The sequence below is a fragment of the Leptonychotes weddellii genome, chromosome 2 (assembly GCF_054177405.1).
Source record: "Leptonychotes weddellii isolate Sample4059 chromosome 2, ASM5417740v2, whole genome shotgun sequence".
NCBI lineage: Eukaryota > Metazoa > Chordata > Mammalia > Carnivora > Phocidae > Leptonychotes > Leptonychotes weddellii.
Genome location: NC_138370.1, coordinates 34,607,032 through 34,629,331, shown reverse-complemented (window position 1 = coordinate 34,629,331; position 22,300 = coordinate 34,607,032). Strand labels below are relative to the sequence as shown.

At 39.3% G+C, this 22,300-nt stretch overlaps 1 protein-coding gene and 1 long non-coding RNA gene across 2 annotated transcripts in view; one reads left to right on the top strand and one right to left on the bottom strand.

Moving 5' to 3' along the window:
* LPL (lipoprotein lipase) overlaps positions 1 to 18,136 on the bottom strand; it is a 24,054-nt gene extending 5,918 nt beyond the window's left edge. The window contains exons 1-6 of the mRNA XM_006745857.3: positions 17,844 to 18,136; positions 11,022 to 11,191; positions 6,232 to 6,411; positions 4,782 to 4,893; positions 3,419 to 3,652; positions 1,787 to 2,029 (exon numbers count right to left, since the gene is read on the bottom strand). Of these exons, the coding sequence (XP_006745920.1) occupies positions 1,787 to 2,029; positions 3,419 to 3,652; positions 4,782 to 4,893; positions 6,232 to 6,411; positions 11,022 to 11,191; positions 17,844 to 17,931 (1,027 nt within the window). The 5' untranslated portion in view covers positions 17,932 to 18,136. The remainder of the gene's footprint in view (positions 1 to 1,786; positions 2,030 to 3,418; positions 3,653 to 4,781; positions 4,894 to 6,231; positions 6,412 to 11,021; positions 11,192 to 17,843) is intronic.
* Positions 16,922 to 22,300, top strand: LOC145718346 (uncharacterized). Its single transcript, XR_014141736.1, has 2 exons — positions 16,922 to 17,736; positions 20,017 to 22,300. It is a non-coding gene; the product is annotated as an uncharacterized LOC145718346 (long non-coding RNA).

The following is a 22,300-nucleotide window of genomic DNA, read 5'->3' as shown; positions in this document are numbered from 1 at the left end:
AATAGGAAGTGTTCACACATGACTATCAGTGTGAAGGATTTATTCATATCTGCACAGTGTTTGTTACTAGAAAATTCAGACCTTGAATTCCACTCCCTTTCAGGAAAGTGTGGTTGTAGTGGATAGGAGGAATCCAGGTGTGTATGAATTGTTAAGCAGTCCTGGAAAGTAGTCATCTTTGATGGGGCACAAGGGAGATCAAATCAAGAAGCCAAAATACCCATGATTCTTTCTCCAAGAACTCTACCCTTTCTTGGCCATCTTGTCCCCGAATATCTATATGGAACATATTTGGCATTTGTTAATGGGACACTGTATGTAACTGTTTCTTCACGTTTTATGGGTACGTCTGACTCCCTACCTATGTGTAAATTCCCTCATGTCAGAAGATCACGTTTATCCTCTTTATCCCCCCACCATCTAGCACAGAGCAGGTATTGTAGCAAGCTCACAATCAAACTTATTCATTGAATCATCGTCAGTGAGGCCATAAAGACTGCTAGTTCCTAATGTGTTCTGTATTAGGGAGAACCTCTGGAAGCAGATACTTGAACTTCTACATTTCCTCCCTGCTCTCCCCATCACCCTGAGTAGGTGGGATGGGGGAGGTTAAGGAGATAGGAAAGGCAGCAGGCTTAACACACAGCTACTGGAGGTGAAGAGAAACAGAGTTTGGGGTTGAATGGAGCCCTTGCAGGCATCACCACAGACCAGAGCAGGGGAAGTTGAGACTGCCAAGGTGCCCCCAAGAATAGTGATGGAACACTGCATAGCACTGAGCAGGACGCCTGGGGATGAGTCTTCAGAAGATTCCAGTCTCCTCTATACCTCGCACCCACTTTCTCATTCTGAAGAGTCAGGGAAACTAACTCATTGCTTAAAAGGTTTCCTTGAATCATTGTTGCTCCAAACCTTTGGGCCACCAAACACACCACTATAGAGGTTCTAACAAACCACCTTACAGATAGTTGCCTCCATCAGATACATTTTACCTTGGAAAACTATACTTCAATATCATCCCTTCCCTCGGACTTCCATCTGGACTCCACATAAGTTAGCTTTTCTGGTCTTAGTTCCTCTTGCCAGATTTCCTTGGTATCTCCTCTCTTGTTTCCCTTCAGTCCTTGTAAATTTTGCTCTAAACAAGTTTGAAATTCAACTGGGTACAAATTCATGACAAAATGGAAATATCTTGAGGTTTGGTATATTCTTCCCTCCCAGGAATAGTTGAATGTTAAAATACAGGTAATTTTTGCCTTCACTTAAAGCAAACTTTAGGAGTTGGCCAACTTTTTTGTATGAAGGGCGAGATAGCAAATAATTTAGGCTTCGTGGGCCATACAGTCTCTGTCCCAACTACTTAACTCTGCTGCGGTAGCGCAAAGGCACTCTTAGTCAACAAAAAAATGAATGTGTGTGGCTGTATTCTAATAACACTTTCTTTACAGAAGCAGGTGGTGGGCTGGATTTGGCCCAGGAGCCATAGTTTGCTTGCTGACCCTGGATAGATGGATGGATTCAAATTAGCTGGTACTAATGAGCCTGGTACTAATGGGCTGGCGCATGCTAGGGGTCACAGTTACAGAGGAGGGTGGCAAACAAGGCTGCTGCATAGGGTAGTGCAGGCTGTGCACTGGGCCTTACTGGCAGTGGGAAGTGAGGGTTCAGGGTCTAGTAACATCATTCCACTACCTCTGTTGGTGAAGGACAGACTCAGTACCTGTGATGCAATGAGCATGATAAAAATCAAATTGATTTTCCTTATTCACAACATTCTCCAGCCTACCTTTGTACGGCATCTGAGAGCGCGTCTTCAGGTACATTTTGCTGTTTCTTTTGGCTCTGACCTTATTGATCTCATAGCCCAAGTTGTTGCAACGGTTCTTTCTGCAACTCAGGCAGAGCCCTTTTTCAAAGGCTTCCTTTGAGTTGCACCGGTAGGCCTTACTTGGATTTTCTTCATTCAGCAGAGAGTCAATAAAGAGATGAATGGAACGCTCATGGGAACACTTTACTAGCTGGTCCACATCTGGGGAAAAAGAGGCACAAAGAAAATTCAACTCCATGAGTGTCCACAATGAGTGTTTCATCGTGTATGTCTAAACCAGTTTAGGTGTGGTGTCAGAACAAAATTACCTAAGGATCTAGCCCTATGACTGACTGAGTGTAAGCCCTATTTAAGGAAGTATTTTTGGTGGCAGTTTTTCATCTCTTCCTGAGTGTCAAAACTGCAAATTTTCAGAGAACTTTTGCCTTTTCTGCTGTCATATATTTGTATGTTTATGAAAATACAGTCAGAGACATTCAAGGTAGAAGTAGATTTCCCCCAGTTTATCATATCCTTCTCTTATATTGAAAACATAAAATATTTCTACATGTTACTAGAAACAACATCATAAAAGGCAGAATTGTTAAGTGAATAGTATTTCATCATAGATACTATGTATAATTGGAGGTTGTTTCACTACTAATAATTTTTACATCAAATTAATCACAGAAATAATTAGCAATGTAATAAAAGTGTATCTCTTACCATAAGATTTTATAACTATTGAGTAACATTAAGCTATAATTTCTATAACATGTGTACAAAAGACCTGAGCATATTGACTACAGGTAGGTTCCATTGCTCACAAAGGATGAAAAGATCGCTTAAAACAAATTATAAATTTAACACAAACAAGATTACTGAAGTAAACATTAAGATAAATTATATTTTCTTCTTTAAATTTTGGAATATTCATTATTAGAGAATGGTGATTTATTTTTTCTTTTAAGATTTATTTATTTATTTTAGAGAGAGAAGAAGAGAGAGAATGCATGTGCATGAGTGAGGGGAGGGGCAGAGTGAAAGAATCTTCTGGCAGACTCCCCACTGAGGGCAGAGTACCACTCAGGGCTGGATTTCATGACCCATGAGATCACGACCTGAGCCGAAACCAAGAGTCAGACGCTTAACAGACTGAGCTCCCCAGGTGCCCCTGATTTGTTTCTAATTTGTACATCTCTTTAAAAGGCTGACAAAAGAAATTTGGACTAATTAACAATAACTCCTATGGTTTCACAACCATATTCAAAGTATAACAACATGAGGCCCGATATCACTTTACGCTGTTATTATCAAATGCAGTGGAGTTTTCTTGTGTAGGTCTCACCTTTCTCTTCTTTTATTTCTGGAAGCTCAGTACTCAGTGTAGTCTACAATATAATACATAAAAGAAAAAATGTCTGTCTGTCTGACCAAAGGAAGTACTAAGGCTGTAATGGTGATTGTGCTGAATATGATAGCTTCTTCAGAAACATTTCTTGGCTAAATGTGTATATTAAAACTACATACTTGTGGGGAATGGGTAGGAGACTGGATCAATAAGAATTAAGTGTGAAAATTACATTTAATTAACTTCTAAATCATATTTACCTCCAAGGCCTCTCTCTGCAATCACACGGATAGCTTCCCCAATGTTACATCCTGGTTGAAAAGTGCCTCCATTAGGATAAATGTCAACATGTCCTACTGGTTTCTGGATTCCAATACTTCGGCCAGGCGACCCTCTGGTGAATGTGTGTAAGACGTCTACAAAATCTGCATCATCGGGAGAAAGGCGACTTGGAGCTTCTGCATATTCAAAGTTAGGTCCAGCTGGATCTAGGCCTTAATGCAAAAAAAATAAAGGCCTCACAGATTTTTAAATTCCCATTCATTTTGGCCTCCATTAGTGTCACCTTAGCATTCAATTGTTCATCATTTGAATGTAACTGGCAGCCACATAGGTTCTTATTAGCTCCTTATTCTGTAGTGATTGGATTCTTTTTTTTTTTTTTTAAATTAACATCTAATGTATTATTTGTTTCAGAGGTACAGGTCTGTGATTCAACAGTCTTGCACACTTCACAGCACTCACATAGCACATGCCCTCCCCAGTGTCCATGACCCAGCCACCCCTTCCCTCCCACCCCCCTCCACTCCAGCAAACTCCAGTTTGTTTCCTGAGATTAAGAGTCTCTTATGTTTTGTCTCCCTCTCTGGTTTCATCTTGTTTCATTTTTTCCCCTCCCTTCCCCTATGATCCTCTGCCTTGTTTCTCAAATTCCACGTATCAGTGAGATCATATGATAATTGTCTTTCTCCGATGGACTTATTTTGCTTAGCATAATACTCTCTAGTTCCAGTAGTCATTGAATTCTGAAATTACTGAGAGTATTAAAAGTAGGCCTAGCTCCTCTGAAAGGAATCTGAGTTTCTTGAACTAGCCATTAAATAGCAATTTTCATTCAGGACAAGTAGATCTCCTTTTGTAAATTATTTTTGAACCTGGTGAGAAGGCCTTTAAACAATGGTGGGTTCTTTCTTTTTCTCTAGGCGTGCCAAATCATCCATTGCCTTTGCCCTGGTTGACTGTCTTCCTTTTTACAACTAGCCTCTGGTGTTGGTCCTTTTTCATTTTTCCCAGCACTGATGTGAGAGGCGACATACAATATACCACCAAAGCACAGAGCAGAGGGAGGAGGGGAATGAGCTTCCCAGAGACTCCATTTGGCTCTCTGTGCTTAACGCTGCTCTATTTCTCTTCTGACAGTAGGTGGTAAGCCCTGGAGGGCAAGGGCCCGTATTCTATCCTACTCCAGGGAAAAAAAAGCCCTCCCATGACATAATCAAATGGCTGGGCGAACACAGAGGAACACCACACACATATGGGTATTTGACAAACATTCTGATTCTCTTTCAGAATGACAGGCATCTCAACTCTTCTGTGATAAGACTCCTGGCACTGCTTTCTTACCAGTAATTCTATTGACCTTCTTATTGGTCAGACTTCCTGCAATGCCAGCAGCATGGGCTCCAAGACTGTATCCCAAGAGATGGACATTGTCCAGAGGATAGTGAAATTCCTCCTTTGGAAGAGAAAAAGAAAAAGGGCTTCTTACAGTTCTGTACAAAAGATCAAAGCTAAAAGGAAAAAAAGTGAATATAAGTATTGTTTTTGAAATGCAGGCAATGCTGAAAATTAACTCTACTTATTTTAATTTTGTGCTCTAGATCAAACACTCTAGTGTTGAGATTTTTCTCTTTCTTTAAAAACATATTTAATTAGAAAGTTTTCCCATCCATCTGAAACTGAAGTGTATGGAAATCTGAATTTCCATATATCTGAAAACATATGTATGCATGTACATGCACATGTGTAGCTATATATTTATATGTAGATATATGTATATATGTGTGCATCTATATGTGGATAAACTATATGTAAATACACACACATATATTAAATATATATTTAACCTTAACCCATTATTCCCTACTCTAAATACCCTACATCACTTTATTCTTTAAAGTTAGCCAGAAAAATGACTTAAAACCAGAAAGTATTACAGGGAGAATGAACCACATACACATATGGTCCAGTCTTTTTATTCAACAAATGAGAAGCCTGAGGCCCAGGCAGGCGATCTGATTTGCCCAGGTTCACTTTGCTGATGAGCAAAAGAGTGAAGAAAAGAACTTTTATCTTTTAATGGTCAGTCCAATAAACAGATTATTTTTCTACCTCCAAGTATCTGGCTTAAATAATTTGGCCCTGTCAGAGTATTAACTTTCTTTCAGCCAACCCCAAGATATTTTTCAAAGGTAATTTTCAGAGGATGACATCAGAGAATAAAGTAGATAAAAGTGGAAGCTAAATCAGAACTCCTGACCCATAGCCACCTCACAGTCTACAGACCTTGCCTGCCATTTTCTTCCTAGCTCAAATCTATCAGTCCCCTAACCCTCAATAAAAATCTGGATCTTTAATCTACACTAAGGAATGGGTATTATTAATCTTTTCATGAAAAAGATTGGTATTCTAATGGGTCAAAGACAGGATAACATTTCCATGTGCCAGCCAAGTGGTAGAGAAGGATTTGGCTGAACATGACATCTTCCCTCTGCCCTGAAATAACAAGCTTTTGTCTGCTCGGCCTACTTAGTTCTTGGTCTCACCAGATCTATTCACTATGAGAATATCAAAGGATAGGGCAGGGCAGGATTATGCCTTGACTTTACAGTTTTATCATTCTTATCATAATGCTGCTTTCTGGCTAAAAAAAAATGCCTGTGCTTATTCTGAAGATTTGAATTGCCCCAGAAAATATTTATATTTATGTGAAAAGGAATAAAGACCAGCCTTTTGTTCAGCACTAGCAAAGGGATCAGTTTTGGACATATAAGCCTTCTTCCCCCAGTCTTACCGCCATCCAGTTGATGAACTTGGCCACATCTTTTCCCACCAGCTTGGTGTACCCGGCAGACACTGGATAATGCTGCTGGGCCCGTGACAGCCAGTCCACCACAATGACATTGGAGTCCGGTTCCCTCTTGTACAGGGCAGCCACAAGTTTTGGCACCCAACTCTCATACATTCCTGTCACCTGAAGAGGATGATACAAGCTTTCCTAAAATACCCACCTGCAACTTGTTATAGATATGTCAGCCTAATACACCTACATTAAATGGAAAGAAAACAAACAAACCTGAAAGGAAGCCCATTGGCTCAGAAAAAATCAAACCATGCAAAAGAATATTCAGAGACTTGTGCCTGCTTCTCCTGAGGAAAATTTGAGTATGCCAAAGAAGGAATGTGTTGAGCTGAGGAATGGCAGATTAGGTTTACACCACCAATTTTTAAAAACTTGTTTTATAAATTTTGTAAAACCAATAATTTATATAAAAGATCAATCTGAATAAGTTAAAATTCTGCAGCAGAATTATATACTATTTCAAAATAAATTTAATTACTTCCAATTAGGCTAATAAATTTTTCCCAACCCTATTATTTATTTTTTTTAAAGATTTTATTTATTTATTTGAGAGAGAGAGAGAGAGAAAGCACATGAGAGGGGGGAGGGTCAGAGGGAGAAGCAGACTCCCTGCCGAGCAGGGAGCCCGATGCGGGACTCGATCCCGGGACTCCGGGATCATGACCTGAGCCGAAGGCAGTCGCTTAACCAACTGAGCCACCCAGGTGCCCCAACCGTATTATTTTGGAGGATGTGAATGCACTTTTTTCTTCTTATAGAGAGTCATTTATATAAAACATTTGAAGTGCTAATGAAAAAAATAGTTTCAAACATACTAATCCTAACAGAAGGTAAATTCATTTAGCAATCTCTTTGTTAATAATACATAAGCAAATGATCAGCTTCAGCTTAGATTTTTTTATAATTCTCTCAAATTCTTAATTATCAGAGTGGAAATTAATGAGGCTTACCAGCCACAATTACCAATTATCAGATTGGCCCTGTTTGGAGATAAGGAGACTTCCAAATGTAAGTCTTTGCTTCTTATTTTAAAAAGGCTCCCAAATTCAAAGTCAAAAGAACTGTAAGAGTTCTCAGGTTAACTCTATTTATGTAAAATTTTAATTTAAGTTTTCAGAGAGGACATTGGACACCTTTGCAAAGATGCAGACTTTAAAATAATGGAAACAGGGCGCCTGGGTGGCTCAGTTGGTTAAGCGACTGCCTTCGGCTCAGGTCATGATCCTGGAGTCCCGGGATCGAGTCCCGCATCGGGCTCCCTGCTTGGCAGGGAGTCTGCTTCTCCCTCTGACCCTCCTCCCTCTCATGCTCTCTGTCTCTCATTCTCTCTCTCTCAAAATAAATAAATAAAATCTTTAAAAAAAAATAAAATAAAATAATGGAAACACACTTAAAAACTGCAGACTGTAAAATTGTGCACCATCTTGCCATGAACTTGAACAGAGCAGTAACCTGATTCAAATTCCCAAATCTCCCCACCCCTATCATGACCTGAGAGAAAATCATGTTGTAGCCACAGTAAAGGTTACTTAAATATGTACTCAACGAAGAAGGTTCTGAAATATATGTTTAAAGTAGCTTTTCAGGGGAGACCTATAAAACCTATATTCTTCTTAGATTAATTCCGGTAACAAAAATAGGAGTCATGAATTCTTAAACCAAGGGACTTCATTTGGAACTTTGATCTTATATAGTGGATTCTTTCAGATTTATGCTTCCATTTTATTTAGTTTATTTTCTAGACTAAAACTATCAAAACATGAGATCTCACTTCACTCCTGACACTAACAACTGTACAATTTTTCACCTCATTGCTGTACTCTGTGGTAGGAAAAAGCAAGCCTGAAACTCGGGAGATTTTGGTTTCAGTCCCAGCTCTTCCAATAATTACTTCTATGAATGTAGGCACTGTTTTAACCTTTTAAGCCACCTATAAAACAAAGGGGTTGGGTTCAGATGATCTTGAAGTTACCTGCCACCTCATAAATGTCTTCTTGTAACCATTCTGACTCCCAATCTACTTGCAGTAATTTAATACCAGCTCTAAAGCTATTGCCATTTCAAGTATGAAGAGAAAAAAAGAAAAGGTATAAAGGTGATGTTAGTCCATCAGAAACTCATTTAAATCTTCTTTGAACCTGTGTCAGCAAGAGGCTGCTTTAAAAAGTCTAAGTGCAGCCTGGGTCATTGAGGGAACAAGTCAGAACACCTACCTAGCCCAAAACCCCGATGAATTGGTCCTGTCTCCCCTTCTCCTCTCATAGATGTTGGGGTTTGCCACACTTTGCAACTAACTGCCTTTCAAGAGAGGATGATGTCAATTCTTCAGAATGCAATGTTACCCACTCCTTTTAGCCAGGCATGAGGACCTCCTACTACAATGAGAACTCTGTACTTAACACTTTGGTCTATGAAACCTAACCAGGTGGCAAAGCTCCAGGACAGCTGTGTCTCAACTGCCTCTGGAATGTGCTCTATGCATACTACACGCTAAGCATTCTTTTGAATTTTCCATGGCAAAGCTGCAGAACTTCTACATTTCTCTTTGTCCTATGACCTTGAGTTGTTAAAGAGTTTACCTCAGATAAGGCAAAAAATCTTGTTTGCTCTTAACCCCTATTACAAGTTTTTCTGCACTATCAATGTTTCCAAGTTAGGCAATCTGTCAAAGAGTAAGTAACCCAACTTACTCCTACAGTGACTGATACTTTTATTAACTGCCTAAAAACTATTCCAATCCTTTCTTTTTTAATTCAACTTAAAATACTGCTATAAGTAGCCCTAAAAAATAAAGGAGTGGAAAATCCAAGTACTCACCTTCTTTAACTCTAAAAAGGTATTATTTACTAGGGTTTTTTTCTGAGGTTCCTAAAATCAGCACAAATTTTTAAAATCTTTGATTCCCAGACACACAGCTGAACTGAAGCCCTTCTGGCCACTCATTCCAGGTGGTCCAACTGAACCAGCCAGGCATTCCACTGAGATAAGCTGAGATCAGTTACCCAGTATGGCTGGATTGGTTAGTGCATAGACCAACCAGCTCTTTATGTTGAAATTCAGTTCCACAGCCAGTGGCCTAGCCTCTGAGCTTGGGCTCTCAAAATGTCAGGACACACAATGTGAAGAATATGGTGGGCTTAGTGGGCAGGAGGACCAATGATAGAAATTGGCACTATCTGCTGATACTGGGTTTGTCATGTCATCTTTGCATGAGAAGGAACTATGCTTTTGCAAAATTCTTAAAGTATCAAGTTCTCTTAGGGATAAGATTGAGATGTCTGAGATATTCAATTTATTCTGTCATAAAAAATGTTTATTAAGCTTACTATACTTTTTTGAAAAGTATTTGAAGTTCTATATACAACCAAAATGTCTCTAAAACTACCAATGATTGCTTCTTCTTATTTAAATCTCTTAAAATGTAAAAACATCAGTTAAGAATTTGAATATGTATTTTCATCATAAGATATGTAATTTATTATGTTAATTCTAGTAAATAGATTTTTTAAAAATAAACATCCACGTAAATTCTGTTAGTAGTTGCCTTCACCTCTGTAAAAGTTATAGCAATTGTCCAGGACTGTTAATAAGAAAGGCACTTAAGTTACACAGGAAAAGAAATCGAGACGAGAAGTCTATCAATCATTCTCTAATTCATCTTGTTAGAATTTATTTAGTATCTATTACTTTATTCACAAGCTCTGACATAATGGCAGGACTATTTCTCTCTAACCTCCCACTTTATAGAAGTCCTTTTTACGTAACAAAATGATATCTGCGCACTAGGGTTTGAAAATATTAACAACCAACTGAATTAGCTAAGAACTGCACCATGGAAAGTGACTGGCATATTTAGAAGCAACTACTTTAATCATATTCTTTATTTTTGTATTTTTTTCTTTTTTAAACGTTTTTATTTAACTTTCGGTTAGTTAACACACAGTTTCACATGTAAAATTTAGTGATTCAACACTTCCATACAACATCTGGTGCTTATCACAACAAGTGCACTCTTTAATCCTCATCACCTATTCGTATTCTTTAAAAGTAAAAGTAAATGTAACCACAGTTTTCACCTTTTCTAATCATTTTGCATGACACTTCCCTGGCTACCCCTCTTTCATCTCTAGGAAAGTTCCCTAAAGTTTACAACTGGAGAATTTGGGAAGTAGAGTCTAACCTCTTTGTCTTACACATCAGTCAACTGAGGCCTGGAGATGAGAAGTAGCATCAGTTACATCACAGAGCTGGAGAATGGCAAAGCCAGAACCAGAATCAATATCTCCTCACTCCACTCCAACCCTCTCCTCTCTCTGACAGCTTCTCCCCTAGGAAAGGACATTGTGCTGCATGAATCAGGATCATGCCAGGTTTCCACTGGTTTCCTAAAATGATAACCTACATTCTGCTCTGTAGTTGAGCAAAGCCTTATTTTCTCACCTCACAAGAATGGCTGGTTTGAGGGTATCAACTAGGTACCATGGTAAAATGAAAGATGACACTACCTGGGGGAAGTACTCATGAACACGTGATTTTAGATTCCACAATCCCCACCCCAAGCCAGAATTGCCTGTACTCAAGTTTAAAGTAAAGCCATTGGAAAACAAGCAGATGTACAGGATAGGGAGACTCATCACAGGCTTCCCAACAATGGGAGCAAGCCAGTCAGGCAGGATGCCTGGTCTACCCCAATTTGTTCCTTCCCAAAGAGACTATCTTACCGTCCAGCCATGGATCACCACAAAGGTTTTGCTGCTGTGGTTGAAGTGGCAGTTAGCCACAGATTCTGTTACTCCAGGAATGAGGTGGCAAGTATCCTCAGCTGTGTCTTCAGGGGTCCTTAGAGCAAATTTACTTTCAATATCTATAAAATCTCTTCCTCCCGTAATTCCTGAAAAGGAAAAATTGGATAGGTGGCTAATTGGAGGGTTGTTTTATTTGCTGGAATGGTATGTTTTAGGTTTATAAGCAGCTACCAACAGTGCTATTTTTGTTTCTATTTTTTTAAATATTTGTAGATTGCAAGAGAATGACTAATCCTCCATTGGTGATCAAAGTTGACAGAGACCAGAATCCAGGTCTCTTGGTTATAATTCAAAACTCAGTCTCCCAAAGAACACTGGCTCATGGCTCTTGCATTGTAAAGTTCCACTTATTTCATATATTATTTCACCCTCTTTCAATCCCTGATTACATCAAAGGAATGTTTTCCCAAAATATTATATAATAGGCTTGAGGAAAGGTTGTTTCCTTTTCACTAGCATAATTTTTTAAAATGTTAGCAATAAGAAAGTTGGAAGTCTAAGTAAATTTTTGTATAAAATTGTTCCCACCCCCATAGCAAGGTACATCAGTTAAAAATGTTTTAAAAAATCATTCAGAAATGCCTGTGCTATGTGTGAACTGGTTAATTCTTTTTTTTTTTCAAGATTTTTATTTATTTATTTGACAGAGAGAGTGAGAGAGCATAAGCAGGGGGAGCAGCAGAGAGAGAGGGAGAAGCAGGCTCCCCGCTGAGCAGGGAGCCAGACATGGGGCTTGATCCCAGGACCCTGGGATCATGACCTGAGCCAAAGGCAGACGCTTAATCAACTGAGCCATCCAGGTGCCCTTGAACTGGTTAGTTCTTTCCCCAAATATTTCTTTTCCAATATTACTTGTCTTTGCAGTCTTTCACACAAAGTCAAAGCTTAAAAAACTATAGCAAAGCAGGTTTGGGAAAAAATCCACTTTGACTTCATAGTCAATCCCAAAGTGAATAAGGAGAGAAATAAAACTTCAGCCAACCTTTTGACTCTCTTGATAATAAATCTAAATTTTTATAAGTCTTCATTTAATACTACAGTGAATGCTTGAAGTAAATTGTATTTCAAATAAAGTCAAATTCTTAAAGTGAGCAAGTCAAAGGGAAGTTATATTAGGGGAAATTAATTTCTTAACCCAAGTAAAAAAATTAAAAACTATTTACTATAAGGTAATAATTTGTAGCTTTTAGGTTTCTCTATTTAAAACTCAGAAGATAAATAACTGGTCCTTCTAATTTCTTAATTTAAACTAACTCTTTTCACAATTCAAATGCTAAAAATCTGTAATTTCAACTAACATTGCAAAAGCCAGGCCAAAAAGTGAAAATAAGAATGATACAGTATAGTGAATGTACAGGGATTCAAATCAGGCTTATCATGTAATTAGCTGAGTACTGGTCAACATTTTCCTTTTTAATTATTTTCTAAAACTCCTTAAGTAATATTGTGGCTACTTGCTAAGTAATTCATTATAGGTGAAAAGTTGATCACACACACACACACACACACACACACACAAACAATTTCTAGCACCTGAACATTCTAAAATAATTTACTCAAATGATAGCCTGTGATAAACTATTGATATTTAAGGTTTTTTTCATTTTCATATAGTAAAAGTGCACTTGAAAGCCATTGACTTATTAAAAATACACTCTGCCTTCCATCTTATTTAGGATGTAGGTCTTCCTTTTCCTTTCTAACCAGGAAGTACTCTGGTGGCCTTATTATTTACCTGATAGTAGAAAAAAATATTGTAAATTTTTAATCTGATTCTGCTCTCAATGCCCAAGAAGTTTTTTTATTGTTACAAAGTACTTTAGAAAATTTAAAACTAAATTAGTTTCACCTATCCCATATCTCTCCACATCAAATAATTCATCCCTCCTCAATAATCATATTTTACCATGTTTGATTACCAATTTTTTTGAAGTAGAAATCATCCAAATGACCTGGCAGACAGATCTCACCCACCACCTATTTGTTAAACTGGTATTTAAGACTATTGCCTTGCATGACTCCAGAGGATGCCACTCACTTTGGTCTATTTTTCCCTAGAATTATGCAATATGGTAGCCCTGGTGTTGCTGGTGGTTCTGAAGTGACTAAGAATATTCTCTGACATTATTAAGGCTAGCTTTGTATATTTCCATAAAAAAAAAAAAGTCTATTAAGTTCATAGATTCTGGGGTGCCTGGATAGCTCAATCAGTTGATTGAGCTCAATCTTGATTTCGGCTCAGGTGAGATCGAGCTCTGAGATGGCTCCGCACTGGGGGTGGAACCTGCTTAAGATTCTCTCCCTCTCTCTACCCCTCCACTCTCAGGCCTTGCAGGCTCCCTCTCTAAAAAAAAATAATAAAAAATAAAAAAATCATAGCTCCTGTACAGATTATCTGCATAGCCCATTGAGAGGTCCAATTTTCCACAACTAACATTTCCTATTGTGTATAGCTTCTAAATAAAAAAAATAGGAAATTCATACATTCTCAAACAAATTTGTATTTGGAGACTTTTATTTCACTTCTCAGGGAGATTCTTTTTCATTTTAAGTTACAGAAAGCACGAAGAAGCATTTGACAGGAAGACAGCACCACTCTGTATGCTACTAGATGTTTTCAATTCTATGTCAATTCTATATATGAAATCATAAATGTTATTAGTGATTACAGTCAGCCTTTCCTTCTCTTTGGTATTCTGATAGAAATTTTCACACTACTGGTATAAGAGTGTCTCAGCATCCTAAAGATGAATGTACTTCCCAAGCCTCACTTTCTCACACAACTGATGTGTGTCAGTCAATATGTTTAGCTGTCCCCATATACACTGGGATTGCTCTTGGCTGGCAGATGAACTGATTTGATTCCATTGTCACTAAGAGAATTATTGTTTTCCATACATGAAAATGGTATTAAAGACTCTGCACTTATCTTTTTTAAGGGGATAAGGATCTTTTTTATCAGGTCCCCTTAGAAATTAAAGCTACTTTAAATTAGTGGAAGGGAGGCTGCCTAAGGTGTATTCCTTCATAAGAGCTTCCATCCTGAATTCAACTTATCATATCAGCATCACCACACCAACTGGTTCCCATCAGATATGTCCTTATTCAGCACTAAGGTAACATTTGGGGTAAGATACAAGTTAATGCATTTCTTGCCTATGTAATCTTTATTTCTAAGTTATTAAATAGCTAAAATTCTAAGCATATAAAAAAAGACAAGGAATTTACTTAATGTGAATAATAACTCACAGAGATGAAATTAGGTTGAGAGATCAAAGCACTTCAAAGGTAAATTTATAGGGGATACATTATTGTTCCTAGAAAAGAAGGAACATTGAACATCCCAGGAAAGATATTCTAAAGTCAGCTCACAATTATCAGATGAATAGCATTAGTGTGCATATGAAGACATGAGGTACAAGAGCTCAATTACAGTGCAATTCTCGTAGAAGTTTCTACCCCACCACACATATACTTAAAGGACTTCATCAATAATTTCCCTTCTCTCTGAAACTGATGGTCATCCTTACTGATTCAGGCAGCTTCTACAGAATACCAAAAACCAAACTGACTGGGTGAGAACAAAAGAAGTTTGATCAGGGGAAAAAAATCAATATCCTATCTGACTAAAGTGATTGGTATTTTCAGATATTCCGTTGTAGACAATGCTCTTGACTTATTTAACAAACAGATTTGCTTTTCATTTTTATAGAAAAAAAAAATGTTCATAAAATAGAAGCAGTAAACTATATAGCTCAATTTCTCCTCCTGAACAAAGCAAAGAAGAAAGGTTAAGCTAAAAATACACTACACTACCTGAAAGAAAGTGAAAATTTTCCATTGTAACTCTACCCCTGTGTCTGACACGCAATTTTCAATATTACTATTAATCAATCACTCCAGTGCTGAGCTCTGCTCCATTTGCAAATGGTATCAGCTATTTTGCTGTTATCACCCATCACATTTAACTTAGATGTTAGCCTGGAAATTCACTATGGCAGGTCAAATAGAATTGCAGCTCCTGAGTACTGATCCATATGCTCCTTGTCTAGCTCTTCAAGTTTCCTAATGAGGCCCTGCAGGGACTGAGGTGGCTTCAACAAAGAGCCTGGGGGCAGTGAGTGCCTCATATCCTCACATTCTTCTTAGAAAAAAAAAAATTCCAGAATAAGTCAGAGCCCAGAGAGGTGCTGTTTACCATTCTCTCACACTCATATCTTTTGCCTCTGAAATTGTTACATTCCTAGATGAATTCATCTGGAGGAGAAAAGGGGTGAAAATTTGCTGTGATGGGAGAAGCATAACAGAAAGGGAGGGAGTGGTGGAATGAGAGTAGGAGGGAAGGATAGTAGGGATTAATTTCATGTCTACTTAAAAATGATTCCTCCCTGGGCGCCTGGGTGGCTCAGTTGGTTAAGCGACTGCCTTCCGCTCAGGTCATGATCCTGGAGTCCCGAGATCGAGTCCTGCATCGGGCTCCTTGCTCAGCGAGGAGTCTGCTTCTCTCTCTGACCCTCCCCACCTCATGCTTTCTCTCTCTCTCAAATAAATAAATAAAATCTTTAAAAAAATAAATAAAAAAAAATGATTCCTCCCTTGGGGCACCTGGGTGGCTAAGTCCCTTATGCATCTGACTTTTGATTTCAGCTCAGGTCAAGGTCTCAGGCTTTGGAGATGGAGCCCAGCATCTACTAGGCGCTGGGTATGGAGCCTGCTTAGGAGTCTCTCTCCGCCCCGCCCCCATCCCGCCCCTCCCCCCTCGTGCTCAGGCGCGCGCTCTCTCTCTCTCTCTCTTAAAAAACAAAAACAAAAATTTCAAAATTATTAAAAAAAAAAAAGATTCCTCCATTGATAGATTTACAGCTAGCTAAAGCACACGTTGCTTAAAATCCAATTTAATTCATCAATCACAAAGCGTCCATTTAAATCAAAGAGTATGAATTAGAGGAGACTAAGATAATTTTGAGTGTGGCCTGAACTCCTCATTTTTCAGTTGAGGAATCTAAACCCAGAGAGGTGACACCAACTAGACCAGGAATTTAGGGTCGTGAACTTCTAAGAAGCCAGCAAAAACAGGGGCTCCTGAGTGGCTCCATCGGTTAAGCCTCTGCCTTCACTCAGGTCATGATCCCAGGGTCCTGGGATCCAGTCCCATGTAGGGCTTCCCCGCTCAGCGGGGAGTCTGCTTCTCCCTCTCCCTCTGCCTCTCCCCACTCCCCACCTTGTGCGCTCTCGCGCTCTCCCCGTCTCTCAAAATAAATAAAAAGCCAGCAAAAACAAACTGTGGAAAACAAATATTTGTGTGTTTTTTATGGTAAAAGTAACTTCACACCATGGTGTATTGTCTGCAATAATATGGAATTTGTTCCTACCATCTTCTTGGACGGGGTTAAACACTATGGAGGAGAACATGCCACTATATAAGATACTTAAGACTTTTTAATTGCACCTCCAGATACTGTTTTTTTTTAATCCAATCAGATCTGATGAAATCTACATTTTTAAAATAAATCTACCAAAAATGTTCTTTTACAACCCACTGCTGAAATAAACTTTCAGCTGCAATCAAAGTCATGGACAAACTCGACTATAACTTGAACCATGCTGCCTGTAAGCACATCCAAGCCACACTGCCCTAACTGCAATTTCACCACGAAGGGAGAAGAAAATGTTGCCCGCGCTTACGACTTGCTTCAGTTGCCTTTTGGTTGCTGTTGTATGTTCGGTGAACCAAGCAGGGTTCGAGGTACTAGGACTGCCTCTATAGTGGGCGGGTCTCAGGCTGGTCTTTTGCCCTCCCCGCAATAACGAAATTCGCATCTCTCCTGTAATGCCTTAACCCTGAGGAGCCGGTGGCGCCAGGGCGGTGGCTGGGGTTCACACTGCGGCTCCCGGAAGCCCCACGTGCTTGTGGATGCTTCTCGAAGCTGGGCGTCAGAGCGGGACTCGGCTCCAAGGACTTTAAGGGTAGCCAAATGCAAACCTCGTAACACCCAAGCCGGCGGCCACAGACTGCAGGTCGCTGCGCCATGTTTTCAGGAGGGCAGCCCTTCGCTAGGTTTTCTGGGTGCTAAGAAAAGCGGCGCGTGCAAGAATGGAAGCCGAAGAGCTTCCCGGGCTCCCGAACGCGTGCAGGACGCCGCGTCCGCGGGACTCGGCGCCACGCGTCCAGTACCCCACCACCGTGTCGACGCCGAGAGCGAGTGTCCAGTGCTTCTGAGATACGGACAACGCCTCCTCCCCCCGTCCCCACCCCCTCGGGTCGACTTCTCTAAGAGAAGGGGCCACTCTCTCCCGGCGCTCCCGTAGGCGGGGGCCGAGCCGCGGTGGCGGCCACGCCAGGGTCACCTTGACCTGCGTGCCTTTCATTCCAGGGTCCTCGTGCGAGGCAGTTACTGCCGATCACCGCCATTTAAGCCCTTCCTCCGACCTCTCTCGTCCCGCCCCTCGAGCTACCCCCTACTCTTCCTCCCTGAGTCTACGGACCCGGAAACACTGCCTCCGCCAGATTGGAAGGGACAACGCGGGAACGACTCCAGGAAAATCTGAGGGAGAATTCCCTCCCTACCCCTCCCGGATCCCAGCCTGTTGACTCTTCTCGGGACCGGCGCTCAGTCTAGGAGGGTCTCCGGTACGCATCTGCAACCCCTTTCGACTCCCTCTTTCCCATCCTCATAACGTGTGGAAGTGGCCAAAGTGGAGTCTGCAGGTGGAGGGGAGTCTACGGGCAAAACTTACTATCGGCGGCGGCCACCCCTCCGCGGGTGGCGGTCAGACTCTGGAGCCACATGCCAAGGGCCACCAGGAACAGTGCTTTGCTCTCCATCTCGGGGCGCGTCTCTCTGTAGGAGCTACAGGGCACTGGCAGAAGCGCGGACAGGGTGATGGACCAGCCGAGCCCGAGGTGGCAGCAGGCTGGAGCTGAGGTCCGGCGTGGGGCAAGTTGCCCTTTAAAAGGGAGGGCAGGGCAGCTACAAGTGGCAGGTTCCCTCCGAGGAGGAGGAGGAAGAATCGAGTCTGACACTGTTTCCACTCCACAGCTGCTTAAGTGACTGGAAATATGCAAATAAACCTCATCACCTATTGGCTATAAAATCATAAGTTGGGGGGAGGGCCCTAAATTCACTTCCAAGTATTTGCGCAAACTGTAAAGAGGATAAACCTTGCCCGCGAGAAGAGGGGAAAAGGGCAGAAGGGAAAATTTGCTTTCTCTGTAAGGTTCCTCTTTGCTTTTCCTAAGGACTCTGTCTTGCAAGGGCCCCCTGTACAAGCACCAAACACAAATTTATATGCATTTATGTTAAATACTCTCAATCACCAGTTTTCCAAGGAGGGGAAGTTAAGCTGTTAAACTACATTTGATCAATACTTAAACTATACTTCTCTTTTGATGGCTTCTGTTTGTAACTTGCAATGTTTGTGGTTGTTGTTTATCTTTTTGTTTTTCCCAAAATTCTGTACAATGTCAATTTAGGGATCCATGGACACACATTGTTCTGCATCTTATGCTTGCACAATCTGGTATATTAACATTGGCAAAATGGATTAGCCTATGTGGTGGAGAAAAGCCCTCCTGCTCTAACTAGTTTCTAAGTTTTCTCTCACGAAAATTATACCCACTCCTCAAACTCATAAAGGAATCCAGGGATAACATTTTATCATCAGAGACAGATTATTGAGGTCAAATAATATAAAACTAGATTTGTTATGCTAAGTGAAAGAAGCCTGTCACAAAAAATACATATTGTATGATTCTATTTATATAAAAATCCACAAATAGGCACATTTTGAGACAGAAAGTAGATTAGTGGTTGCCTGGAGCTGGGGAATAGGGGCTGGGGAACAATGGAGAAGTTTTGGGGGAATGGTGATAAAAAATGTTTTAAAATTACATTGTGGTAAAACATTGACTTGTACACTTTAAATGGGTGAAATTTATGGTATGTAAATTATATCTTAATAAACCTATTAAAAATGTTGTCTTGAGGTATGCAACTAAAATAATAATGAAGTCTCATTGGATGTTGTATTTTTTGCCAAAATGTTCAGAATACTTTCAAATATCTTTCTAAATGTAAATAATTTGCATTAGCCAAGAAAAACAATTATCTTTATACTCCACACTTTACATGAGAAACAGACTCATAAATCAAAACCTCCAATTCACTGTCTATATTGAATTATTTCTCTGAATATCCTGAATGCTTCCTTCCATTCATTCTACCCCCATCCACATTTGTGTGTGAGAAAGATGAAAGGCCACAGAATTTAAACTGGGCTCACATGTTAAGTTTTTCTTATAAATGAAATACATCTAATAATACCCCAGTAATTCTAAATTTGTTATTCTGTAAAATAGAATTCTATTGTTAATTTGATGCATTAAATGCCACAACACAATATATTGTCTTGGCAATTATTCAACAATATATTGTGCACATTCATTCTATATGACAAAGCATGTAGAGGAATTCTGAAACCTGCAAAGAATTAAACCCCTCAGAGGAACTTCAGAATAGACTGTGCAGAAGATGAATAACTATGATGTGGTAGCCCTCCAAAAACTATATAGTAAATTCTAATTTAAAAAAAAAATTACACAAAATGAATACAGTTGCATGGTATGTGCTCAAGATATAAATGACATATAAACAAAAGTGCAAAAATGCCTACTATCTTATATAGAATACTCATGGGGTCTATTTTCCCACATAAATATTGTTTGCTAAGATAAACAACCCAATCTGCACTTCTGTGTCTTTCAGAGAACTACAAGATTTTATGTAACTGCTAAAGGGAAGTCTGAGTCTTATAATGTATGTTTAAATTGATTTCCCAGGTTAACAGATAACAAAACCAAAGAAATGAAGGGTTAGAATAAATTTTTTTTTTTTTTTTAACACGAAACCAGCTTTGGAATGGCCTGTGCTGTTATGCTGCATGTCCATCGGAGTGGCAGAGATTTCCAGGAAGAATTAACTCCTAGCAACTCAGCCTGGTAAAAAAAGGAGACAATTTGGCTCCAATCGCCAGGACAGGCAGTGAACAGGTGGGTGTGGCGGCAATGCGCTCTCCTGATTGGCTGTTCTCGGAGATGCCTGCGTTGTACTGCGGAGGCTGTTGATCTCCAGGTCTGGACTGCCTGTGCGTTAGCGAAGTGCCTCGGTGAAGTGCCTCGTCCAAACTTCAGCAAAGTTATTTGATTACCGATGACATGAGCTTGACTTTTTTCATAATTGGCATTTCCTTTGTAACAGGCTTAAAAATCTTCAGATTAGAAGAAGCTAAATTGTTTTATAAAAGTTTAACAACCCAGAACTCTTACAGCAGGACACTTGCTCCTGGTATAAGTTTAAAATGATGTAAATAAAAAGTTAAATGGGTTTACCTACAGAAAGGACCAGAAACTCCAGAACTGTAGTGAAGTTCTATATACCTATCATCTATTATTTAGATTGAGGGACTGCTATTTGCATACACTGAGCACTTCTCATCTGTTTCTGCATTTAAACATTACAAAAACAAAAACAAAAAACACCCTGGACTTAATAATATTCCCATTGTACAGTTGAGGAAAGATGAAACTCAAGAATAAATAACAGTAAACACAAATCACAAAGTTTCTTCCTTTGGCGATCCCAAGGGGGAAAAATATTTGATGGTTATATTTTAATCTTGCTGTAATTACAAATTGGAAAAGGCTGAGAAGCAGATGTTTGTTGCGCATGCATAATTTAGGGCATATTTTTTGGGGGGGCTTTTTTTTTCTAAATTAAAATATGATGGAATGTCTAAGTGGGCTCTAAAAGAACATCAGTACTGAAGTAGATCTGGTCTTTACCACAAAAATTATATTTAATGTAGAAAAAAGCATGGCTAATGAAAATAAAATTTACAAATATAAACTCTTAAATATAATAAGTACTTAAAAATCTATTGACTTTTAATAAGAAAAAACCAAAATGCTAACCAAAAATTGCTGTGAAAAACTTTTCCAGTGTCACTTACCATATGCACATATGCACAAGCTGCATCTGTCAGAGATGGTGATGTGACAGTGAGGGTGAGGATGAGGTTGAGATCATAGCTCTGGGATCTGGTGCCTGAGGCTAGAGCTGTCCTACTGGACAGTTGATAAGTGGAGATGCTGACCTTGCAGACTTCTTTTATTCATTACCTAGCAAAGCTATGTTGAAGAAATTCCAAGTGGCAGTTCAAAAGATGGTTAAATTCAGAGTATAATTCTCCATTGGTAAAGTTGGGTGTTATATTTTGAAAAAGATAAAGTATAAATATATATTATACTTAGCCAATTTGCTACTCTCCTTCCTCCACCAGGTTTGAATAAAGGAACCAGTGATACTTTCTTTACTCTGGGGGTGAAGGAACTGTGGAATATGGAAAGAATTGCTTCAATAATAAAAGTATGGTGTTAAATAATCCAGACACATTTTAAGGATTTTAGTTTTTTGCATTGGGGATATCCATCCCCTCCCCTCTTCCAAGAATAAAAGAAAGGAAACAACAAAAGAAAGAAAGAGAAAAAAAGAAAGAAAAAAGAGAGAATGAAAGAGAGAAAGAAAGAGACATAAATCATATTTTAATATCAGCATTAAAAGATTTGCCTAAATAAAGTTTAGAAGAGAAATAAGAGATAATTTTTAAAGAGAGTGAATAATAATTTAAAAAGCCAATGCATTGCAATGGCATGTCCTGGAACAAGGCCTTATGGTGAGGGAGACACATCAGAACATACCAGAGAGACAAATACTGTGACTGCTGAGGGGGAGAAAGGTGTAGGCCTTTTCTAGAAGACAGCTCATAAAAACCAAAATGAATGTCCCACAGATAGCCTACTGGATTTATAATCCATGTTAATTTTTAAGTAGTTTTATTAAAAAAAAAAAAAAACTTAAAAACTGAAATCCATGTAGGAAATAAAAGGAGAGTTTCTCTGAGACCTGACTTGACTTGAATATGTAAGACCACCAGTGTTTTTTGCTGAGGACTTCACATTCCCAGGTAACTTCAGACAAAACATCAAAGATCTAGGCTGAAAATGAGCTAACCTGAGTTCAGCACAGATATGTTTGAAGTGCCCCCTGCTGACTTCTGGTGACACTGTAACATCTCAAAAAAGTTATTTTTTAGAGGCTTCAGACAGAATTAATTTGAATAATCATTAAGCTCTTTTA